The 23,970-nt window shown below is 41.6% G+C and overlaps 1 protein-coding gene across 2 annotated transcripts in view; it reads left to right on the plus strand.

Moving 5' to 3' along the window:
• snrnp200 (small nuclear ribonucleoprotein 200 (U5)) overlaps nt 1-23,970 on the plus strand; it is a 47,687-nt gene that overhangs the window by 18,384 nt on the left and 5,333 nt on the right. For both annotated transcript variants that reach the window (XM_087984272.1, XM_043681313.2), the window contains exons 15-35: nt 2,657-2,850; nt 3,094-3,217; nt 6,745-6,894; nt 7,359-7,469; nt 8,386-8,517; nt 8,700-8,888; nt 9,050-9,247; nt 9,513-9,665; nt 10,297-10,377; nt 12,077-12,160; nt 12,381-12,487; nt 13,340-13,458; nt 13,870-14,024; nt 14,292-14,481; nt 14,780-14,953; nt 16,280-16,440; nt 17,510-17,737; nt 17,949-18,140; nt 18,806-18,984; nt 19,249-19,400; nt 20,868-20,976. In XM_087984272.1, coding sequence (XP_087840398.1) covers nt 2,657-2,850; nt 3,094-3,217; nt 6,745-6,894; nt 7,359-7,469; nt 8,386-8,517; nt 8,700-8,888; nt 9,050-9,247; nt 9,513-9,665; nt 10,297-10,377; nt 12,077-12,160; nt 12,381-12,487; nt 13,340-13,458; nt 13,870-14,024; nt 14,292-14,481; nt 14,780-14,953; nt 16,280-16,440; nt 17,510-17,737; nt 17,949-18,140; nt 18,806-18,984; nt 19,249-19,400; nt 20,868-20,976 — 3,182 coding nt within the window. The remainder of the gene's footprint in view (nt 1-2,656; nt 2,851-3,093; nt 3,218-6,744; nt 6,895-7,358; nt 7,470-8,385; nt 8,518-8,699; nt 8,889-9,049; nt 9,248-9,512; nt 9,666-10,296; nt 10,378-12,076; nt 12,161-12,380; nt 12,488-13,339; nt 13,459-13,869; nt 14,025-14,291; nt 14,482-14,779; nt 14,954-16,279; nt 16,441-17,509; nt 17,738-17,948; nt 18,141-18,805; nt 18,985-19,248; nt 19,401-20,867; nt 20,977-23,970) is intronic.

The raw sequence follows: 23,970 nt of genomic DNA on the forward strand, positions 1-23,970 counted from the left end.
AACATGACTTCTCAACTCCAATACTCGATGCTCTGACTAATAAATGAAAGCATACCAAACACCTTCTTCACTATCCTATTTACCTGGGACTCCACTTTCAAGGAACTATGAGCCTGCACTCCAAGCTGTCTTTGTTCAGCAGCATGCCCCATGACCTTTTCCACTAAGTGTATGAATCCAGCCCTGGTTTGCTTTTCCAAAATGCAGCACTTCACAATTATCTAAATTCAACTCCATCTGCCACGCCTCAGCCCAATTGTCCATCTGATCAAGATCCCATTTTACTCTGAGGTAGCCTTCTTCGCTGTCCACTACACCTCCAATTTTGTTGTCATCTGCAAACTTAATATTTCCTATGTTCACATGCAATTAATTTATTTTCATGATGAAAAGCAGTGAACCCAGCACTGATCTTTGTGGCACGCCACTGATCACAGGTCTCCAGCCTGAAAAACAGCCCTTCACCACCACCGTCGGTCTTATATATCTTCAAGCTGGTCTGTATCCAAATGGCTAGTTCTCCCTGTATTCCATGTGATCTAATCTTGCTAATCAGTCTCCCATGGGGAACCTTGTCAAATGCCTTACTGAAGTTCATATAGATCACATTGACCACTCTGCTCTCATTTATCCTTTTTGTTACTTCTTCAAAATACTTAGTCAACTTTGTGAGACATGATTTCCAGGCATAAAGCCATGTTGTCTATCCCTAATCAGTCCTTGCCTTTCCAAATACTTGTAAATCCTGTCCCTCAGGATTCCCTCCAACAACCTGTCCAACACACGTCAGGCTCACCGGTCTATAGTTCGCTGGCTTTTCTTTACTGCCTTAAGTAGTGGCACCACATTAGCCAACCTCCAGTCTTCCGGCACTTTACCTATGACTATTGATGATACAAATATCTCAGCAAGGGGTCCAACAATCACTTCCCTAGCTTCCCCCAGAGTTCGAAGGTAAATCTGATCAGGTCCTGGGGATTTATCGACCTTTATGCATTTTAAGACCTCCAGCTCCACCTCCTCTGTAATATGGACATTTTGGATGATGTTACCATCTGTTGCCCCACGTTCTATATCTTCCATGTCCTTCTCCACAATATACACTGATGCAAAATACTCATTTAGTATCTCCTGTGGCTCCACACATACGCTACTTTGCTGATCTTTGAGGGGCACTATTCTCTCCTAGTTACCCTTTTGTCCTTAATGTATTTGTAAAAACCCTTTAGACTCTCCCACGCCCTATTAACCAAAGCTATCTCATGTCCCCTTTTTGCCCTCCTGTTTTCCCTTTTAAGTATACTCCTACTGCCTTTATACTCTTCCAAGGATTCACTCGATCTCTGCTTCTATACCTGACATATACTTCCTTGCCTTTCTTAACCAAAGCTTAAATTTTTCTCGTAGCATTCCCTACACCTGCCAGCCTTGCCTTTCACCCTAACAGGCACATACTATCTCTGGACTGTTGTTGTCTCATTTTTGAAGGCTTCCCATTTTCGGGCGGTCCCTTTACCTGTGGACATTTGTCCCCAATCAACTTTTGAAAGTTCTTGCTTAATAACATAAAAATTGGCCTTCCTCCAATTTGGAACTTTAACCTGTAGATCCAGTCTATCCATTTTCCATCACTATTTTAAACATAATAGAACTATGATCGCTGGTCCCAAAGTGCTCCTCTACTGACACCTCCGTCACTTGCCCTGCCTTATTTTCCAGGAGAAGGTAATTTTGCACATTCTCTAGTTGGTCCATCCACATTCTAAATCAGAAAATGTTCTTGTACATAGTTAACAAATTCCTCTCCGTAAACCCTTAACACTATGGCAGTCCCAGTCTATATTTGGAAAGTTAAAATCGCTTACCATTACCACCCTGTTTTTCTTACAGGTAACAGAGATCTCCTTACAAATTTGTTTCTCAATTTCCTGCTGACTATTAGGAGGTCTACAGGACAATCCCAATAAGTTGATCATCCCTTTCTTATTTCACAGTTCCACCCAATTAACTTCCCTGGATGTATTACCAGGAATATCCTCTCTCAGCACAGCCGTAATGCTATCCCTCAGCAAAAACGCTACTACCCCTCCTCTCTTACCCCCATATCTATCCTTCCTAGAGCATTTGTATCCTGGAATATTAAGCTGTCAGTCCTATCCATTCCTAAGCCACATGTCTATGATTGCTAGGATATCCCAGTCCCGTGTTCCTAACCATGCCCTGAGTTCATCTGCCTTCCCTGTAAGGCTCCGTGCATTGAAATAAATGCAATTTGTCAGTCCTATCTTGTTCTCTGCTTTGTTCCTGCCTGTCCTGTCTCTGATCTCTTTCCTCATAATCGTCATGGGTCCAACTCCCCCCACCTTCGTAGTTTAAATCTACCCAAGCAGCTCGAGTAAATCTTCCTGCCAGTACATGAGTGCCCTTCCAATTCAGGTGCAATCCGTCCTTCTTGTACAGGTCACTTCTACCCCAGAAGAGGTTCCAATGATCTTGGAAAAATTCAGAACAAGGCTCACTCGACCTGAAACATTAATTCTGCTTTCTATCCATGTGTGCCGCCAGGCGTGCTGAGTTTTTCTAGCAATTTGTGTTTTCTTCCCTTTGCTTCACGCACTTGCCGCAAGTTAATTATGCCCTGACTTGTCTTCCTCAGGATGAGATTCATCTCCTGCATGACGATCGCGGTCCAGTATTAGAGGCCTTAGTTGCCAGGACAATTAGGAACATTGAAATGACTCAAGAAGATGTGCGATTGATTGGGTTGAGTGCCACGCTGCCTAATTATGAAGATGTTGCAACTCTTCTGCGAGTTGATCCAGCTAAAGGTCTTTTCTATTTTGACAACAGGTAATTCATGCCAGCACATTAATTGTGCCTTGTGCTCAGATGTATCTCTTAGTATTTAAATTTGTCATTTTGACCTTATAGGTGGTACTGAGAAAAGGTTTTGGGGAAGAAGGAAGAATCAGAATACGAATGTAAAACACTGCTCATACAATAAGATGCAGATCACAATGGGGAATGTAGTTTTCATTTAAGCAGAATGTGAATTTCCTGCATTGAATATTCGTTCTATTGTCTTTCACCCAGTTTTCGTCCTGTTCCACTGGAGCAGACATATGTTGGAATAACTGAAAAGAAAGCAATCAAACGTTTCCAGATTATGAATGAGATTGTGTATGAGAAAGTGATGGAGCACGCTGGAAAGAATCAGGTCAGTGATCATTTTTGCAGACGTGAATTATATCTCCACCCCACCACTACCCAGGAGGTGCCATACTTAGTCCCGGCCTGTGAATGAGAATCTATCAAACTTGGCTGAATGAAACTTTAAATTCAGTTTCTGTGTCTCACCAAAGCTAACCTCTGCTTGAATCTTGATTTGATCTCCCCAACAATGGAACCAGTTTGCCACCATTGTTCACTCTGCAGGGCCAAGTAATACCTTCTATTGTGATCATATTGCAATCCATGCTGAATCCTTGAGGATGTTGTTGTCACTTATCCACTGAGGGTTGTTAGATGAAGATCTGGAATGCTCGTCACAGTAGTGCAGATATGACTCAATACATTGTTGACCTGTTGTTCCCGGTGGTCAGAAGTTGCATTCCACTGAAAAAATGTGAAACGTGCTCAAACAATTGTGGATGCAACACCTGACAAAGTACAGGTACAGTCAGTTCTTCTTTAACACAGTAGTTGCTTTCTTGTGCAGCCCCGCGTAATAGAAAAGTAGCTCTTTAGAAACAGTGTTTAAGACCATAATACATAGGAGCAGAAGTTAGGCCATTATGCCCATCGAGTCTGCTCCACCATTCAATGATGGCTAATAAATTTCTCATCTCCATTTTCCTGCCGCCTTGATCCCTTTAACAATCAAATTATTTCAATCTTAAATACGCTGAATGACTTGGCCTCAATAGACTTCTGTAGCAGTGAATTCCATAGATTCACCACTTTCTGGCTGAAAAAAGTTTCCACTTATTTCTGTTGTAAAAGGCCTTCCCTTTACTCTAAGGCTGTGCCCTCGGGTCCTAGTCTCTCGGAGCAATGGAAGCATCTTCCCAACATCTACTCTGTTGAGACCATTCAATTTTCTGTCTGTTTCAATTTGATCTCCCCTCATCCTTCTAGACTCCATTGAGTATCGACCAGAGTCCTCAAAAGGTTACTCATATGTTCAGCTTTTCATTCCTGGGACCATTCTTGTGAACCCTCTCTGGACACAGTCCAGGGCCAGTGCCTATTTTGTGAGAGAAGGGGCCCAAACATGCGCTGAATACTCCAAATGTGGCCTGACCAGAGTCATAAAGAGCCTCAAAAGTACATCTTTGCTTTAATATTCAAGTCCTCTCAAAATAAATGCCATCATTGCATTTGCCTTCCTGACTACTGACTCTACCTGCAAGTTTACCTTGAGAGAATCTTGGACTAGAACTCCTAAATCTCTTCGCACTTCAGACTTCTGAATTTTCTCCCCATTTAGAAAATAATCCATGCTTCTATTTTTCCTACTAAAATGCATGACCTCATAGTTGGCCATGCCGTACTCCATATGCCACTTCTTTGCCCAATCTTCTAACCTATCCAAATCCTTCTGCAGCCTCCTCATCACATCACTGCTATCTGTCCCTCAACCTATCTTTGGTGTTTTGTCTGCAAACTTAGCTAGAATTCTCAGTTCCTTCATCTAGATCGTTAATGTGTAAAGTGAAAAGTTGTGGTCCCAACACTGAGCCTTGCAGAACACCACTTGTCACCGGCTGCCATCCTGAGAAGGACTCTTTTATCCCCACTCTCTGCTTTCTGCCAGAAAGCCAAGCATCTATCCATGCTAGCCCCCTACCTCTGACACCATGGGCCTTTGTCTTAGTCAGCAGCCTCCTTTGTGGCACCTTGTCAAAGGCTTTCTTGAAGTACATTGGCTCTCCTTGGTCTAACTTGCTGGTGACTTCCTCAAAGAATTCTAGCAGATTTGTCAGGCATGACTTCTCTTTGATGAAAACATGCTGACTGTGCTCTGTTTCACTGTACACTTCCAAGGTTAGACTAATTGTCTGTAATTCTCCATCTTTTGCTTTTCTCCCTTTTTTAAACAGAGGTGTTACGTTAACGATTTTCCAGTCCTCTGGCATCTCTGATTCCTGAAAGGCCATCATTAATACCTCCACTATCCCTTAAGCTATCTCGCTTAGATCTCTGGGGTGTAGTCCATCTGTTGGAGTCATTTATTCACCTCCAGGCAATTGAGTTGTTCCTGTACCTTCTCCTTGATGGCCACCATACTCAGCTCTGCCCTCTCACCTCTTGACGTTTTGGAATATTACTCGTGTCTTCCATTGTGATGACTGAGACCAAGTAATTATTCAGTTTCTCAGCCATTTCATTGCTCCCCACTGCTATCTCTACAGCATCTTTTTTCAGAGACCCAATGTCTACTTTTGCCTCTCTTTTGTCCTTTATATATCTAAAGAAACTCTTCAGTCTTCTATTACTGGCCAGCTTACCCTCATATTTAATCTTCTCCCTCTTTCTTTCTTTCTTCGTGGTTCTCTAAGCTTCCTAATCCTCTGTTTTCCAACTGCCCTTCACTACATTATATGCTTTCTCTTTTGCTTTTACGCTATCCCTGACTTCCCAGTCAGCCATGGTTACCTCATCCTCTCTGTACCAGACTTCTTTTTTCCTCAGGGTGAATCTCTGTTGTGAGTGCTGAATTACTTCCAGAAACTGGTGCCATTGCTGTTCCACTGTATTTTCTGCTGGGCTCCTCTCCCAGTCAATTCTATCCAGCTCCTCCCTCATACCTCTGCAGTTGCCTTTATTCAATTGTAATACTGTTCCCTCTGTTTCTATCTTCTCCTGCTCAAACTGCACAGTACATTCAATCAGATTATGATGACTGCCTTCTAAGGATTTCTTCACCTTAAGCTCCCTTATCAAGTCTGCTTCATTGCACAACACTAAATCTCGTAATGCCTGTTCCGCATGGGCACCACCAGAAAGCCACCTTGTAAACATTCCACAAATTCCTTTTCTTGTAGTCCTCTACCAACCGGATTTCCCCAGTCCACCTGCATATTGAAATCCTTTATGATCACTGCACATCTTTTCTATTTTCTAGATTAGATTAGATTACTTACAGTGTGGAAACAGGCCCTTCGGCCCAACAAGTCCACACCGATCCGCCGAAGCGTATACCACCCAGATCCATACTCCTACATTTACCCCTTCACCTAATACTACGGACAATTTAGCATGGTCAATTCACCTCAATTCCTCAGTTCATCAATTGCAGTGCAGCGAATTCGCATTGATGTAACGCATTTTATAACAACAATCTGTTTTGCGTCTGTGGAGGTATTTTGATGGGATGGATTGGGACAATCGTAGAACATGGAACTGTTCCCTGCTGAAGTGTTCTTTCAGCCCACCAGACAAGAATCAAACTGTTTTCACCATCCTCTTGTCTCCACTAATCTCTGTGTGGTGGAGATGGGTTTGCAATTGTGATCACATTTGGTGAGACTGCCAAAATTTTCTTTCTTTGTGAGAAAATAGCATGTATTTCATTATTAAATTTACCAGCTCCCTGGCCATCTGAAAACCACTTCCACGTGATGTAAGATCCAAATCTTCCATTCCCCTGTTCTGTGCTGTGTCCCTTCCTCAAGTTCACCCTGCTTGTATTTTGCTCTGTTTCTTGCTTCTCTCAGAGTCTGACTTGATGATTTGTTTCAGGTGCTGGTGTTTGTTCACTCCCGTAAAGAGACAGGAAAAACAGCGCGTGCAATCCGAGATATGTGTCTGGAGAAAGACACGTTGGGTTTGTTCCTGCGAGAGGGATCAGCCTCCACAGAAGTGTTACGGACAGAGGCGGAGCAGTGTAAGGTATGGAACTATGATCTTGACCAGTCTTGCTAGAATTGGTATGGTGCAATAGAGATTGTGTTTTCCATTCACTTGTAAGCACTGCAACACATACATCTGATCCAGTATTCTACTAACACAGAAGTTTATTTTCCATTGGAGTTCTCCTGTTCACTGAGAATAACTTGAAAATAAGAAAGTGTTGTGCTTTTAATATAAGGAAACAGGCCAAGGCAAGAGAAAATGGATCATTTGGAATCTTTGGAAAAACAAGTTGAACAGTGCTTGTATCACTGAGACTAGGCTTTTAGTGTCTCAGCATCACTCACACTGTGGTGTTCGAAACAGAAGCAAAGCTTAAATAAAACTTGGAATCTGACGCTTTTTGAGGCTAACACAGCTACTGCATATATACTACTTTTGTTTCAGATTTCTTTCACAGTCTGCTTTTTTCCATACCAAATCTATGTCTGCCTCTTTTGTAGAATCTGGAGCTGAAGGACCTGCTTCCCTACAGTTTTGCTATTCACCATGCTGGTATGACCAGAGTGGATCGAACGCTGGTGGAAGATTTATTTGCTGACAGACACATTCAGGTAATAAATTATTCCGTGGTGTTGAATAGCTTTGTTTCCTTTCTTATTGGTCGCACTCTGTATCATACAGATTTTGTCTAAATGGTCTAAGATGTAAAATCTTTAGCACTTTGCCTGTTTTGATACCTTTCTCTTCCGAAAAACGCTGACCCCCTGACTGTGGCAGGCTCAGTGTCGATTAGTCACAAACACCCTGCTGTCTGACCTTTGCCATTTGACTAGTCTCTGTTCCGTGCAGTGGGCTACCCAGGCAAGCAATGTATGTACAGCATGAAAACAGAAGGAAAGAATTTGCATGTACCATACTGTTCATAAAGACAGATCATGAAGTGCTTTTGAAATCAAGCCACTCTTGTGGTTAACATAAATGTGGCACTTGCATGTACACAAGAGGTTCCTTTAAGAGCAAAAAGACAGCTGAACAGTACAATGCCTTTCGTGGGGAACCACTTCAGTCATTACTATACAAACATCTTTCCCAGCTGCACATGTTTTCCTTATGCACAAGGTCGACAGCAACTCATGTAAATGCAATCTAGTTGTCTGTGAACTGATTAGCATCTGTACTGCTCCATTGTGAGCTAATGTATCAGCACAGGTATTGAACAGTGTTGCTAATTTAGCTTGCTGCATGGGTTCTTCTTTGATGTGAACTTAACCTTGGGAATAAAAGAATAAAAAAGCAAACCAAATTAATCAGACTGCAGATGAAATGTGGCATGGAAAGATAAATAAATAGCGGAGTTCCTCTGAGCTCTGTGCACCACTTGTCTTTATATTTGCAAATTGCAGTCTCGTGTCTCCTGTTTTCCAGAATTGGAATGGAAATCGTGTGACCGCTTCATTGTGAAATTTTACCCCTTACTGTTGAATTGAATGTATAATCTGAGTTGCACTTATTGTACTTTGCATTCAGGTGCTGGTCTCGACAGCAACTCTGGCCTGGGGTGTCAATCTGCCTGCGCACACAGTTATTATCAAAGGGACACAGGTATACAGCCCAGAGAAGGGACGCTGGACAGAGTTGGGTGCACTGGATGTACTTCAGGTGATATGACTTGAATCATTTCCAACAATGTCATGTTTTAGAAAATAGCTTCACACGTACCATATACAGCATCCAGAGACAAAGCATGAACGTGCCACAACTTGTGCTTCTCAAAACCTTTATTTCCACTGATAGCTAGGTTCTCATCTGCTCATGGCTGAATTAATTTTTTTTTCCTACAGATGTTAGGCCGTGCAGGACGACCGCAGTACGACACAAAAGGTGAGGGAATCCTTATCACATCACATGGTGAGCTGCAGTATTACCTATCCCTTCTCAACCAGCAGCTCCCCATTGAAAGTCAGATGATCACAAGACTCCCTGACATGCTCAATGCTGAGATTGTCCTTGGAAATGTCCAGACTGCAAAGGTAAGAAACAAGTATTTTGTGCTTCATCCTACCTCCACTTACCCTGACGCAGGGCACTGAAATGACAAGTACTTTCCACTCGCTGGGGGTTGACTCGGGCAGAGATGATTGTTAAGTCATTTGTCAGCAAAATCTAAACTCGGTGAACTTGGATCTTACAGGATGCAATTAACTGGTTGGGGTATACATATCTCTATATTCGCATGTTGCGAACCCCAACACTCTATGGGATCTCGCATGATGAGCTGAAGACTGACCCCCTACTGGAGCAGCGCAGACTGGACCTTATCCACACTGCTGCCATTATCCTTGACAAAAATAACCTTGTGAAATATGACAAAAAGGGTGGCAACTTCCAGGTAAGATTTACCAGTCTAATGTGCAACTGGAATGCTCTATCTGAAATTTTGAAATCGTGCACAGTACAAAACTGATGTTAACAGCTTGTGATATTTCATTAACACAGCCTTAAAATATATTATTGGTTTCTGCATTTAAATTACAGTTTATTGTAAAGAGAAGCTGATGAACATAGAAATGTTAAACTGTTCAGTAATGACATTCATTCTTGATCAGGCACTTTGTCCCTTCATTGCTATAATGTGAAAATCATTCTGTGTGTAGGTGACTGACCTCGGCCGGATTGCAAGTCACTATTACATCACACATGAAAGTATGGCCACCTACAATCAGCTTTTGAAACCTACCCTGAGTGAAATCGAGCTCTTCCGAGTATTTTCACTGTCTTCTGAGTTCAAGAACATCAGCGTGAGAGAGGTGAATATTAATGTTCTCCAAACACAATTGGAATACTGTGTTCAGAATAATGTATTGTCATTGTGAAATAAGCATGGAACACCACTTGGATGGACTCCCAAAATCCCAGTATTTCAATACAATTCAACTCCTCATAAATACTGTCATGATTCATGTAACTGAGAAATAGGAATAGCATGTAAATTTACTGCTAAAAGTTTACGCTGTGTTGGTGGCTGCAGGTGATTAACGCAAGGATGATGTCCACTCATACTAATTTCTACCGTAGATCTTTGTGACTGAACAGGCTGATGTTAAAACTGTGTACCTTGGCAGACATGGGCAGGACATCCAATTTTGTAGGCTCTCAATAAAGATCCATTGCCCTGCTGCAGATACATCTCTGATCACGTAAAGTGATACGTTTGTCACCATGTTACTATGAGCTCCAGACACCAAAACACACTGAAAACATACCTTATATGTATTGACTTTCAGAACTGATGAAACTGGAGATGTCAGCTAACTTTTCTCATCTTAAAATTGCCCATATGGCTTTATTTGGAGCCGCTGCAACAGCAGGTTGTCTCGCAGTTGATTTTGTGCATCTCAATCTGACTGACTGATGTTTTGCCTCTTAATCAATCCTCAGGAGGAGAAACTTGAGTTGCAGAAATTGTTGGAACGAGTTCCCATTCCTGTCAAAGAGAGTATTGAGGAGCCGAGTGCGAAGGTAATGGGGAACAATCTGGTAATCTTTGTAGCTGACCTTGGTATAACTAATCTGCTCTTCATGGCAATTGACTATCTGGAATGTTGAAGATGGGGATTGGCAATTGAAATATACATTTATGCACATACATTATGCACGCTAAAAGCCTCAGAACAAGCGTTATCTGTCTGTCTGACCGTCCTACCCACCTTCCTTTTGTTTGGTGTTTCACAAAAGAAAGATGTCCTGAATGTGAGTGTCTTTAGTTTTGGACAAAATATGAATCAACAATACGTAGTTCTTTGCATTTGCCTGGAAAACATAAGAGAGGTGCAGATAAATCTCAGAATTGTTACATCACAAAAAGAGGCTATTCAACATGTTATTTCTGTGCCGGGTCTCCGGAGGACCAATTCACCAAGCCCACTCCTCCTCCAGCCATTGACTCTTCCCTTTTTGGATAATCCAATTCCTTCTTGAATGTCTTGTTTGAACCTGTCTCAGCTCATGCTCAGGCAGTGCATTCCAAATCCTCACCACTTGTGATTTGAAATCTTTGTTTGTCACCATTGCTTCAGTCTGTGCACGCTCGGTCTCATGGATTCCAAGAAAACAGCTTCTCCCTGACTTTGAATAGCTCTTGTCACTCCTCTCTCAATCTTCTCTTGTCCAAGGAGAAGAGTCCCAACATTTCCAATCCATCACCATAACTTGATGAATTTGTGCCATTTTTTTTCTGCATCCTTACTGATGCCTTCGGAACTTTCCCAGAAGTGTAACATCCAGAACTGGATACAGTACTTGAGTTGAGGTTGAACCAGCGCTTGATACATGCTTAACTTAGCCTCCTTGTATTACTCGCAGAATCTGCCAGTATGTTTATCTTGCAGTGACCATATTGGGCTCTTTTGACCGTACATTAGATGCTCTTTCTTCCTGAGTTCCATGCCCAAATGCAGGTCCAACAGAACCAGGGGCAGGACCTGCAAAAAGGCAGGTCCCAAATTCACCCCATGCTGCAACAAAGATCAGCTGCTACTGGCAGCAGTCTGGTTCATGCCAACAAACAGCCATCTGACCCATGAAGTAGCTGTGCTGATAGGCAATTGCAGCTGCAGTTTCTGGCCTGAAGCTATGGGATGGTGATGAAAGAGACTCCAAATTCTTTCCATGACGTTACTGGTTAGGACTTTTCCCATTTGTGCCAAGTGTCATTTTCCTACATTTGCAAGTTTGAGTTGATATTCAATATGTTTGGTCATGTTATGAACGCATCCTTGGCCTTCAAGTCCTGAATGAGGACCTGAACGTGCTGCTCAGACTTCCTCATGCTGAAATTGATCATTGTGCATTTTGGGAAAAGGTATTCTCCGACTGTGTGAAAACAAAAAATGCTGGAGATCACAGTGGTCAGGCAGGATCCATGGAGAGAAACCAAGCTCATGTTTCGAGTATTGATGACTCTTTGTCAGAGTTTCAGCTTGCTGGAACATTAGCTTGCTTTCTGTCTGTGGATGCTGCCTGCTTTGCTGTATTCGCCAGCCTTTTTTGTTTTCAGAACAGGTTCCAGCATCTGCAGTAATTTGCTCCTTCTCTGGCTGTCTGTGGAGAATGCTGTGACTTGGCATTGGGGTACTTGTGGTTGCTGGGTGGTATGACTTCGCTTTCAACAGTTTTGGCATGATTTGCGCTTGATAACCCTGTGATTGTGCTGTTTCAGATCAATGTGTTGCTTCAAGCCTACATTTCCCAGCTGAAGCTGGAGGGATTTGCACTCATGGCTGATATGGTCTATGTGACTCAGGTAAGCCTCATTCAGCAACATGGTTGCAATTCAAGTTCAGTTTTCTTTGATAGTGGCATAAAAAAGAAAAATAAATGTCTAATTTTGTTCTGTATATTATATATTTTGTGGAAGGTGGGAGTTAATGCATTGTACATTTCCCAAAGAAGTTAACTGAGGGCTATTTACTGAGCCCATTTGTATTGTGAGGGTGAATCATTTTCTGTTCATGTGTTTTAAGTCTGCAGGCCGTCTGATGCGTTGTATATTTGAGATCGTCCTTAATCGAGGCTGGGCTCAGTTGACAGACAAGACTGTCAATCTCTGCAAAATGATTGATAAACGAATGTAAGAAACTTGCACTAATCATTTCCAATCCTCAGAACAGAAAAATGATCATCTAATTGCAAAACCAAAATACTGTAGATAAGTCTTCCTGTTTCCTCGTCTGGCACTGCAGTATTGGTCAAACAAGGCATGTTTATGCTGAAACCTCCAAGTCTTATTTAATTTGGTCTTCAAGCCACCAGCATATACAGCATGAGTGAGATATGAAGAAAAGCTTCCCCTCTCGTGTTAGCCTGGTATCTCCTCTTTGAGTCAGAATATTCCAAGTTCCAACTGAACTTTTGCTTTTTCTCTTGCTTCCATGTGGCACAGAGGATATCATTCAGACCAGTGCATCATCCAAGCTTGACACTGCAGGACTGCTCTCTTTTAATCCATTTTAATGCAAATACCATCTTTTTAACGTGAAAATAAAGCTAGATCCTGTCGTCATACACGAGCAAATGTTGATAAATGCTAGTTCAATATTTTGTATCAATATAAGGAGAGTCACCCTCCAGAGCATGTGCCATGTTATCCCATTAACCATTTCTGGCTTTTTAGTAAGGTAGCCATATAATGATGAATGTTAGTTTTCAGACCTATCTTCACTGTGTCCCAAACTGTTTTCCTTATGAAGCTGATATGCAGGTTAGCAGATCCTCCTGGGGAAATGTGAACTCAGAACTTTAACATTAAGCTGGTGTCTGAACAATAGAGCTCCACGTGGATCTCCCAGTACTGTATCTGATTTGTGCTGCCTTTATCCATTGCAGCATAAGCTGATATTTAGCACGCTGTTGTGAAGTAGCATAGACATTTTAGAGTGTGTACAAGTGAAATTCAACAATTCATGGCTTTGTATTTTGACAGGTGGCAATCTATGTCACCTCTGCGACAGTTCAGGAAGCTGCCAGAAGAAGTGATAAAGAAGATAGAGAAGAAGAATTTTCCATTTGAGCGACTCTATGACTTGAATCATAATGAAATAGGTAAGAGCAGTCGATTGCATCATATTGATGAAAGTTTCTAATAACGATGCTGATTGTATGACGAAAATGACAGTTTTACTGGCTGGTGTATTGGTGTGTTACTCATTGTTGAAGATGCGGGAAAAATAGCTGAAAGCACAATATTTGAAAAAGATACTGGATTAAGTCATTCAACACCTCGAGCCTGTTTGATTTGTCAGTAATATCATGGCTGATCTGATGTGGTCTTAATTCCACTTTATTGCCTGTTCCCTGTGATTCTTGACAATAATGTGATGACATTGTGGGCAGGTTTGAAGATTTTTATTATTTGGGATGTCAATTGCACTGCAGAATTCCATAGTCCTGCTAAATTATAAGTAAGTTATGTTTGACTTAAGCCAACAAATTCTTGCACTTTTTTCCTACCAGGAGAGTTGATCCGAATGCCAAAGATGGGCAAGACAATACACAAGTACATTCACCAATTCCCAAAACTTGAACTGTCTGTTCACATCCAGCCCATCACACGCTCAACACTGAAAGTGGAACTGACAATCACACCTGATTTCCAGTGGGATGAGAAGGTAGAATAGAATCTGAATTCCCTTTGCAGTTAACCATCTGAAGAAAATAAAGTTTGAAATTCTGGGAATCTAGTATGTTTTGAACTGAAAGTGTCCCTGTAATATTATGTGCAGCTGGGTGCTCGTTTCAGGATCATCAATTACAGTTTGCTGTTGAAATGATTCATTTTCGCAGATCAGTGTTGGAGTGATGAATTTGTTCTTTCTGTGCTGAAGTTTGAATGATTTATGTATGCTGATTGCCTACTTTTTTGTTTGTTGTGACAGATACATGGATCCTCTGAGGCATTCTGGATCCTGGTTGAGGATGTAGACAGTGAAGTTATCTTGCACCATGAGTATTTTCTGTTGAAGGCAAAATATGCTCAAGATGAACATTTGGTGATGTTCTTTGTACCAGTATTTGAACCTCTCCCTCCACAATATTTCATCAGAGTGGTGTCAGACCGTTGGCTCTGTGAGTAACCAAGTCTTTCAAACTGGGTGACTAAAAGGGAAAAACAAATGCTTCACTGTATTAGTACACGCAGCAATATATAACTTTTTTTCTTCACAGACTTTGCTCAGTCTGAATTTAATCTTGACCTCATTTGAGAATTAGTCGCCACTGGAGTGACTTTTGAGTTATCGTGGTTATTTGAGCTAGAGTTCCAGGAATGGTGTTTCACTAAGTTTTATACTGTGAATATTCTGTTTGTGGTTTTTCAATTGCATTGGTGTTGCAGTTCTTGTTCATGGAGTGTCCTGTTTTGCAGCCTGTGAGACTCAACTTCCAGTTTCATTCCGGCACCTGATACTTCCAGAAAAGTATCCTCCCCCCACAGAACTACTGGACTTGCAGCCACTGCCAGTGTCAGCATTGAGGAACAGTGCGTTTGAACATCTCTACCAGGATAAATTCCCTTTCTTCAACCCAATCCAGACACAAGGTAAGAACCCATCCTCGGTCATTCTCGCTGGCATGGCTCCAGTTATGGTTCTAAAAGAGTAACTAGTGTAGTTGACAGTCAAGCAAATGAAAAAGATGAAAACCTATGTCATACTTATTTTTCAAGCAAAGTAGTTATGAGAAAGGACATAAACATTATTGATTGGGCTGACACATGTCCTGTGAAATTTAACATAGATGTAAGATGATAAATAGTTTGGCATGTATACAGTAAATATTGAAACTTCAAAGGGAGCCAACGAGTGGAAAGAAAAGATGATTCAGGTATGCAGGTCTGAGAAGACAAAACTAAAGATGTTTTTTGGTTTGATCCCATTTTATATAAACAGGGACACATGGTCAAATCACTGTACGGGACACTGTGAGGAAGTTCTCTTGTGTTGGATGTCCTGTTTCACCGAAAGTGTCAAGACAGCAGTAATGAAAATTCAGACATATTTCATTTGCTTTAAGCACTTTGGCACTCCTTGTCCTTGTTAAAGCTTCTATACGAAGGAGAGGTTGGTTCAACTGAGCCAGTCTTTACTCGAGCTTTGAAGGGTGAAAGGGAATCTGATTGAAACTTTGAAAGTTCTGACAGGGCTGGACTGAGTACATGTAGGTAGAATGTTTCTTATGGTTGTTGGGGGTCTCAGCATGTACGGTTTGTTATTTCAAATGGCGATGGAAGCTTTTTTTCACTCAGGGTGGTCTTCCTGTAGAATTTTGTATCAATGAAGGCTGTGGAGCTGAAGTCACTGGGCACATTCAAGAAAGTGGGTTGATAATTATTTCGATATTAAAGGCTTCTTGGGGTCTTGAGAGAAAGCAGGAGGAGGGCTTGATTTGAAGTCAAGCCGTGGTTACATTGAATGGCAGAGTAGACTCAAAGGCTGAATAGCCGTTTTTATGCATGCAAAACTTTTTTTCATGTTAAGCCAGTCAGTCAAGTCTGCCTTGAAACTAAAGGGACACTTGTGACATGTATCTGTGCACTACACAGCATTGTACAACAGCTTTTGCAGTCCAGTATGTTCAGCATGAATCGGCATTTTGCCATTTGGAGACTTGCACATTGTTCGACGGTGAAGCCTCAGTTGTTTCTTGGAAAGCCTCATTTTCTTTCAGCTGTCACTGGAGGAAATAATGAGTGTAAATCTGCCTCTACCACATAATGCATCAGTGTCCTGAACTTGATGGTTGCAAATCTGGATTTAACTGGCTGAGATGACCCTATTCATTGTTTTTGTAATCTTGTTTCAGTCTCTTTTCAAGTATTGGGTGACTCAGCCACAACTGTAAAATGTTTATTGTTTTCTGTCTTCAGTCTTCAATGCAGTTTATAACAGTGATGACAACGTGTTTGTGGGAGCTCCCACGGGTAGCGGGAAGACAATTTGTGCAGAGTTTGCAATCCTTCGAATGCTTCTGCAGAACTCTGAAGGACGCTGTGTGTACATAACTCCAATGGAGGCCTTGGCTGAGCAGGTGATACCATGTGTTTCACATTGTTAGAATGTTATTAGAAATGAAGATTGACTGTCTTGAGACTCAAAGAGTAAAAAATGCTTTCTGCAGTTCATAAATCGTCTTGAAAAGATTGCATTTGGGATTTCTTTTGTGATAAATATTCACACCATTTCTTGCTGTAGTTTATCCATTGAGTAACTGAGCAAAGCAGGCAAGCAATGTCCAAACTGCTTACTAAGTTACTTGATCTGAGCCAAAGCAGGGATTAGTCTGCTACAAATCATTTCAATTGCCTTGGTCCAGAAAGAGTAAATTAACTAGCTTTCCTGCCCTTGTTTACTATGTAATCTGTTGCTGTGTGGCAATTGTCAAATATCCTCCTGAGCTTGTAAGCACCAGGCAGCATTTGTTGTCCATCCTGACTTTTCCTTAAGTAGTTGGCAGTGAGCTGCCTTCTCAAACTGCAGCAGTTATTTGATGTAGATAGACCCACTAAGGGAGGGATTTCCAGGAGTTGGACTCAAGAGACACTGAACAAACAGTGATATCTTTCCAAGTCAGGATGTAAAGTGGCTTAGGAGGGACTTTGCAGGTGGTGTGTTGAAATAAGAGAAGATAAAATGGTTGAAAATTTATTTCCCTATTCAGTTGGACCAATATTTGTGCAATGAGCATTTAATTGGAGTGGAGGAGACGATGGGCAGTGTGCAGTGATTTCATTTCACGCTTGGTCAATTGCAGAAGACTGATGATTGAGGTATGATGGTGGACGTTAGCACAATTGCCTGTGCAGAGTCAACTGAATAAGTACCACATGAGAAATGTCCTGCTGAATTCTCTGCTCCCACTTTGAAAACTGTCCCAAGTTCAGAAGGATGTGTTAATACAGACATCTCTGCCACAGGCATTCCTTGTGCAAGATGCCATGAGACTCTTATTGAGCTGTGACATTCCATTTAATGGATTGCTGCTGTTAATAACTCTATTCTGTGCTCCTCCATGATTTTGGTTTGTGCCAAATTGACACTGTATCAATCCTGAATTTGCTCCCCTCATTGTAGTCCTGACCAGTTGATTGCTCCTGCAGGTTTATGCAGATTGGTATGAGAAATTTCAGCAGAAGCTCAGCAAGAAAGTTGTGTTACTGACAGGCGAGACGAGCACCGACCTCAAACTGTTGGGCAAGGGAAATATCATCATCAGCACACCGGAGAAATGGGACATCCTGTCCCGACGATGGAAGCAGAGGAAAAATGTCCAAAATGTAAACCTGTTTGTCGTGGATGAGGTTCACTTGATTGGTGGAGAGAATGGGGTAAGGCAATGAGTGTTGTCTTGATAAAATAGTTAACAATGGAACTGCTGTTTATTTCAAGATATTAGTTACTACGTGACAGGTTCAAGTCACATTAGGCATCCAGATTGAGAATTGGATGGGCTAAAATATGCTGCTTGAAATTTGTTTTACTCCCACCAGTGCCTCACTTTTTGATTTTTATTACTTGATGGCTTCTCCCAATTTTCAGCCTGTTTTGGAAGTTATCTGCTCCCGAATGCGATACATCTCCTCCCAGATTGAGCGGCCAATTAGGATTGTGGCTTTAAGTTCATCGCTGTCCAATGCGAAGGATGTGGCTCATTGGCTTGGCTGTAGCACCACTGCAACTTTCAACTTTCACCCCAACGTGCGGCCAGTACCTCTGGAACTACACATTCAGGTATGATAGTGCAGGTTTAGGGAGCAGAGTTATTTTTGTCAACTAGGCTTTGAATTTGTCTGAAACTTGAATCACAACTTCGAAGACCACACACAATAAAGTCCAAAAGATCCAGATATTGAACTTAAATCCATTTGGTTAAAAACAGGAAAGGAACAAAATTCCCACTTAAAAATGTGGAAGAGTACTTGAAGTGAAATCATGGCATGGCTGTACTAGTTGATGCAGTAATTCCAGATTCCATCTCCAGCCGTGCTGCTTGGTGTCTTGGTAAGGAGCAATCAATCAGACATCCAGCATTCAGAAATGTATAAAATAGGAATCTGCTCTGCCATTCATCATCATCATGGCTGATGGTCCAACTCAATAGCCTAATCCTGCTTTCTCCCCATAATCTTTGATCCCATTCACTCCAAATGATATATCTAGCCACCTCTTGTATACAATCAATGTTTTGGCATTGGATAGCATTTTGAGTGCTAGCCGGTGATCTCTCCTTCAATGTTTAAGTGTCAAAATGAAACAACCTGCTATCATTTGCTGTGTGTTGAGGCATGAGGACTAGCAAATTAGTCATTATTGATTGGTACTCCAGGAGTGTTAACATGTTGAAAAGAGAACAGGAGGGATGGAAAATGAATTTCTGAATATTGTTTTGAATGCAGGGCTTCAATATTAGCCACACGCAGACTCGCCTTCTGTCCATGTCTAAACCTGTCTACCATGCCATCATGAAGCACTCTCCCAAGAAACCAGTCATTGTCTTTGTGCCCTCTCGCAAGCAAACAAGGTTGACTGCCATTGATATCCTTACGTTCTGTGCTGCTGATGTCCAGCCACAAAGGTAAGTTAAATTAAACCCAGAAGATTTTTTTAAATGGACTCCCAAGTTATATTTTGAACTTCTGTAAACTCCAATTCCATTTGTTGTAAAAAGTTTGTTTGTTCCTCAATTTTGAAATTGCAATGACCAAAACTCCATAATTCATAATGTCTTGTTTAATGAAGTTGTGGAATTATTGGAACATGTCTGGATTCCTGACATGTGAATTAGGTGTCAGTGTTGTGAGTGAGAACTAATGTTCAATTCTACCTCCTACCTTTACAGGTTTCTACACTGCACAGAAAAAGACTTGGTTCCATACCTTGAAAAACTAAACGACAACACTTTAAAGGAGACCCTTGCAAATGGAGTTGGTTATCTGCATGAGGGGCTCAATCTGGCTGAGCGCAGAATTGTGGAACAACTCTTCCGCTCTGGTAAGGATGCTAATGATTGTTATTACCTGTCAGGATAGTTGTGAGAGTGACTGATGTTAACATCAGATTGAGAAGACTTGGTACAGATTTTCTAGCCTTGAGATGTGCAATTTCTGTTTGGCTCAAATGAGTGAGTATACATTTGTCCCACAATGCACTGATTTCCCTCAGCAAGCGTCTTTTGATGATTTCAAACAGTTATTCTCTCTGTGAGTGAAGTTCTCCCGATCTTTTTCTGTACTTCTGTGTGAGGATTGTACATAGGAATTGCAAACTCAGTTGAATTTTCATATGCAAGCCATTTGTATACAAAACTGGCTCTAAGGTACAAGACTTGGTGGTGGTGGAGGATGGCTTTTCAGACTGGAGGCCTGTGACCAGCAGTGTGCCACAAGAATCGGTGCAGGGTCCACTGCTTTTCGTCATTTATGTCAATGATTTGGATGTAAACATGAGAGATATAGTTAGTAAGTTTGCAGGTGACACCAAAATTGGAGGTGGAGTGGATAGCAAAGAAGGTTACTTCAGAGTTTGGGATCTTGATCAGATGGGCCAATTGGGCTGAGTGGCAGTAGGAGTTAAATGTAGATAAATGTGAGGTCCTGTATTTTGGAAAGGCAAATCAGGGCAGGACTTGTATGCTGAATGGTAAGGTCCGAGGGAGTGATGCTGAACAAACAGACCTTGGAGTGCAGGTTCATAGTTACCTGAAAGTGGAGTCCCAGGTAGATAGGATAGTGAAGAAGGCATTTAGTATGCTTTCCTTTATTGGTCAGAGCATTGAGGAGAGGAGTTGGGAGGTCATGTTGCAGCTGTACAGGATACTGGTTAGTCCATTTTTGGAATATTGTGTGCAATTCTGGTCTCTTTCCTAGAGGAAGGATGTTGTGAAACTTGAAAGGGTTCAGAAATTATTGACAAGGATATTTGTTAGGGTTGGAGGGTTCAAGCTACAGGGAGGGGCTGTTTTCCCTGGAGCGTCAGAGACTGAGGGGTGACCTTAGGTTTATAAAATCATGAGGGGCGTGGATAGGGTAAATAGACAAGGTCTTTCCTTTGTGTTGAGGGAGTCCAAAATTAGAGGGCATCGGTTTAGAGTGAGAGGGAAAAGACTTAAAAAGGACGACTTCTTCATGCAAAGGGTGGTGCATGTGTGGAATGATGTGCCAGAGGAAGTGGTGGAGGCTGGGACAATTAGAACATGTAAAAGGCAATTGGATGGGTATATGAATAAGAAGGGTTTAGAGGGATATGGGTCAAGTGCTGGAAAAGGAGACTAAATTAATTTAGGATATCGCTTCAGCATGGACGAGTTGGACCTAACGGTCTGTTTCCGTGCTATACATCTCTCTGTCTCTAATTGGAACAAATGTTAGCACTGTGCAGATGCTTTAAATCATGGCCAACTGCATAAAAATGATAAATGTCAATTAATATACTTCGAATCATTCTCCTCCTCTCCTACAGGTGCAGTGCAAGTGGTAGTTGCCTCAAGGAGTCTCTGTTGGGGAATGAATATCTCCTCTCACCTTGTAACCATCATGGACACCCAGTATTATAACGGCAAAATTCATGCGTGAGTATTTTAGAGCATAGCTTGGAATTCTGTATGCCTCCTTTGCTTGTATAGTTATAACACAATGATCCACTGATGGAATGCATCACCTGAAGTAAACATATGAACAGAAGAGTACTCATTTAACTTAGAATCTTTACTTTCCCTGTTATGTCAATATTTCTGAATCTAATGGCATGCCAGCTTTATGGAGCATCCATAGGATTCAGCCAGGACTTGGAATATTTGTTTTCACTGGATTTGACCTCATTAATTTTACTGTTTAATTGTAATTCTTTTTTTAACTGGATGACTGATTGATTGAACTGGCTGAATTGTAAAATGTTGGCTTTGTCACTTTGGGGCATTTGTATTGTAATACTAGGCACTTCTAACTGACTGCTTAAAAAATTGACTCTTTCTGCGCTCAGTGCAATTGAATCCCTCATGCAGATAATATTTGCAATGGTCTCCCTTAAAATTCATGCATAATTTTAATTGGATCTTGTATGGATAACTTTATATTTACTTGTGGGAGAAAAACAAACCACTCTGTCCACCATTTGCTCAAAGAAACCATGTATGTTCTTCGCCAAATAGAGCCTACCCATAATGCCAACGGCACCTCAACTTGACTACATTCAGCCTGGGGGAACAAACAGTGAAACAAGACATTACCTAAGCAGTTTCCCGACTGAAGGAATACACTACCTCGGTCATAGAGTCATAGAGATGTACAGCACGGAAACAGACTCTTTGGTCCAACTTGTCCACGCAGACCAAATATCCCAACACAATCTAGTCCCACCCGTTTCATATCCCTCCAAACCCATCATATTCATATTCCCATCCATTCATATTGCCTCTTAAATGTTGCAATTGTACCAGCCTCCACCACATCCTCTGGCAGCTCATTCCATACACTTAACACCCTCTGCATGAAAAAGTTGCCCCTTAGGTCTCTTTTATATCTTTCCCCTCTCACCCTAAACCTATGCCCTCTAGTTCTGGACTCCCCCACCCCAGGGAAAAACTTTGTCTTTTTATCTTATCCATGCCCCTCATGATTTTATAAAACTCTATAAGGTCATCCCTCAGCCTCCAAGACTCCAGGGAAAACAGCCCCAGTCTCTTAAACCTCTCCCTCTTGCTCAGATCCTCCAACCCTAGCAACATCCTTGCAAATCTTTTCTGAACCCTTTCAAGTTTCACAACATTTTTCTAAGCGGAAGGAGATCAGAATTGCATGTAGTATTCCAAGCCTAACCAACGTCCTGTACAGCTGCAACATGACCTCCCAACTCCTCAATACTCTGATCAATAAAGGAAAGGATACCAAACACCTTCACTATCCTATCTACCTGCGACTCCACTTTCAAGGAGCTATGAACCTGCAATCAAGGTCTCTTTGTTCAGCAACACTCCCTATGACCTTACCATTGAGTGCATAAGTCCTGCCAAGATTTGCTTTCCCAAAATGCAGCACCTCGCATTTATCTAAATTAAATGCAATCTGCCACTTCTCAGCTTATTGGTCCATCTGACCAAGATCTCGTTGTAATCTGAGATAACCTTCTTCGCTGTCCACTACGTCTCCACTTTTGGTGTAATCTGCAAACTTACTAGCTATTCCTCTTATGCTCACATCCAAATCACTTATATAAATGATGAAAAGCAGTGGACCGATCCTTGTGACACTCCATGGTCACAGGCTTCCAGTCTGAAAAACAACCCTCCACCACCACACTCTCTGTCTTCTACCTTTGAATCAGTTCTGTATCCAAATGGCTAGTTCTCCCTGTATTCCATGAGATCTAACCTTGCTAACCAGTCTCCATGGGGAACGTCTTACTGCAGTCCATAAAACATCACGTGTACAGCTCTGCCCTCATCAATCGTCTTTGTTACTTCTTCAAAACACACAATCACATTTGTGAAACATGATTTCCTCATCAAATAGATGTCACCATCTATTTCCCTACATTCTGTATCTTCTATGTCCTTTTCCACAGTAAACGCTGATGCAAAAGACTCATTTTGTATCTTACCCCATCTCCTGCGGCTCCACACAAAGGCCACCTTGCTGATCTTTGAGGGGCCCTATTCTTTCCCGAGAGTAGGTCAAGTTTTGCACCTTCTCTAGTAGGTACATCTACAAACTGAATCAGCAAGTTTTCTTGTACACCCTTAACAAATTCCTCTCCATCTTAACCCTTAACACTTTGTCAGTCCCAGTCTATGTTTGGAACGCTAAAATCCTCTACCATAACTACCCTGTTATTCTTATAGATAACTGAGACCTCCTTACAAATTTGTTTCTCAATTTCCCTCTGACTATTAGGGGGTCTATAATACAATCCCAGTAAGGTGATCATCCCTTTCTTATTTCTCAGTTCCACCCAAATAACTTCCCTGGATGTATTTCTGGGAATATCCTCCCTCAGTACAGCTGTAATGCTGTACCTGCGAACTGGTTTTTCTACCTCACAATAGTATCACTGTTCCTGAAGACACGAAGATATTCCCTGTCTCCCCAGGTACTCAATCCCCATGAAACCCAAGCATTAGGGGGCTGATGATAGACAAGAATGAACACTACCCGAGGGACCTATTGAAGCCAGGATGCTAGCCATTAGCACCCGTTTCTGCAGATTAGCGAAACCTCCTGTTAGAATTGTTAACTGATGGATACTGCTGGACAAGCAGTTGTTTTGAATTATCTGTAATCAAAACTGCATTGTCATGTAAAGAACGTTTCACTACTGTAATCCTATAAGAACTGTCTGTACTTGAAACTCCATTTTGTGTCAGTCCAGTCAATTTGTCCTTCCCACAATATCGTGAGAAATAAATCAGTGTTTGTCAATTTCACAAGATCGGTTTGTGACCTCGATTTGTAATTGGACAATTCTCAAAAATAACTATTATGCAATATTTGATGCACATTGTGCCAAGATACATTAAGAATCTTTAGCCTATCACCTGTCCACTGTATTTCATCCAGTTGCATAACAC

The sequence above is a fragment of the Chiloscyllium plagiosum genome, unplaced genomic scaffold (assembly GCF_037043375.1).
Source record: "Chiloscyllium plagiosum isolate Xiang-an unplaced genomic scaffold, Cpla_swu_hap1 HiC_scaffold_48, whole genome shotgun sequence".
NCBI classification, from domain to species: Eukaryota; Metazoa; Chordata; class Chondrichthyes; order Orectolobiformes; family Hemiscylliidae; genus Chiloscyllium; species Chiloscyllium plagiosum.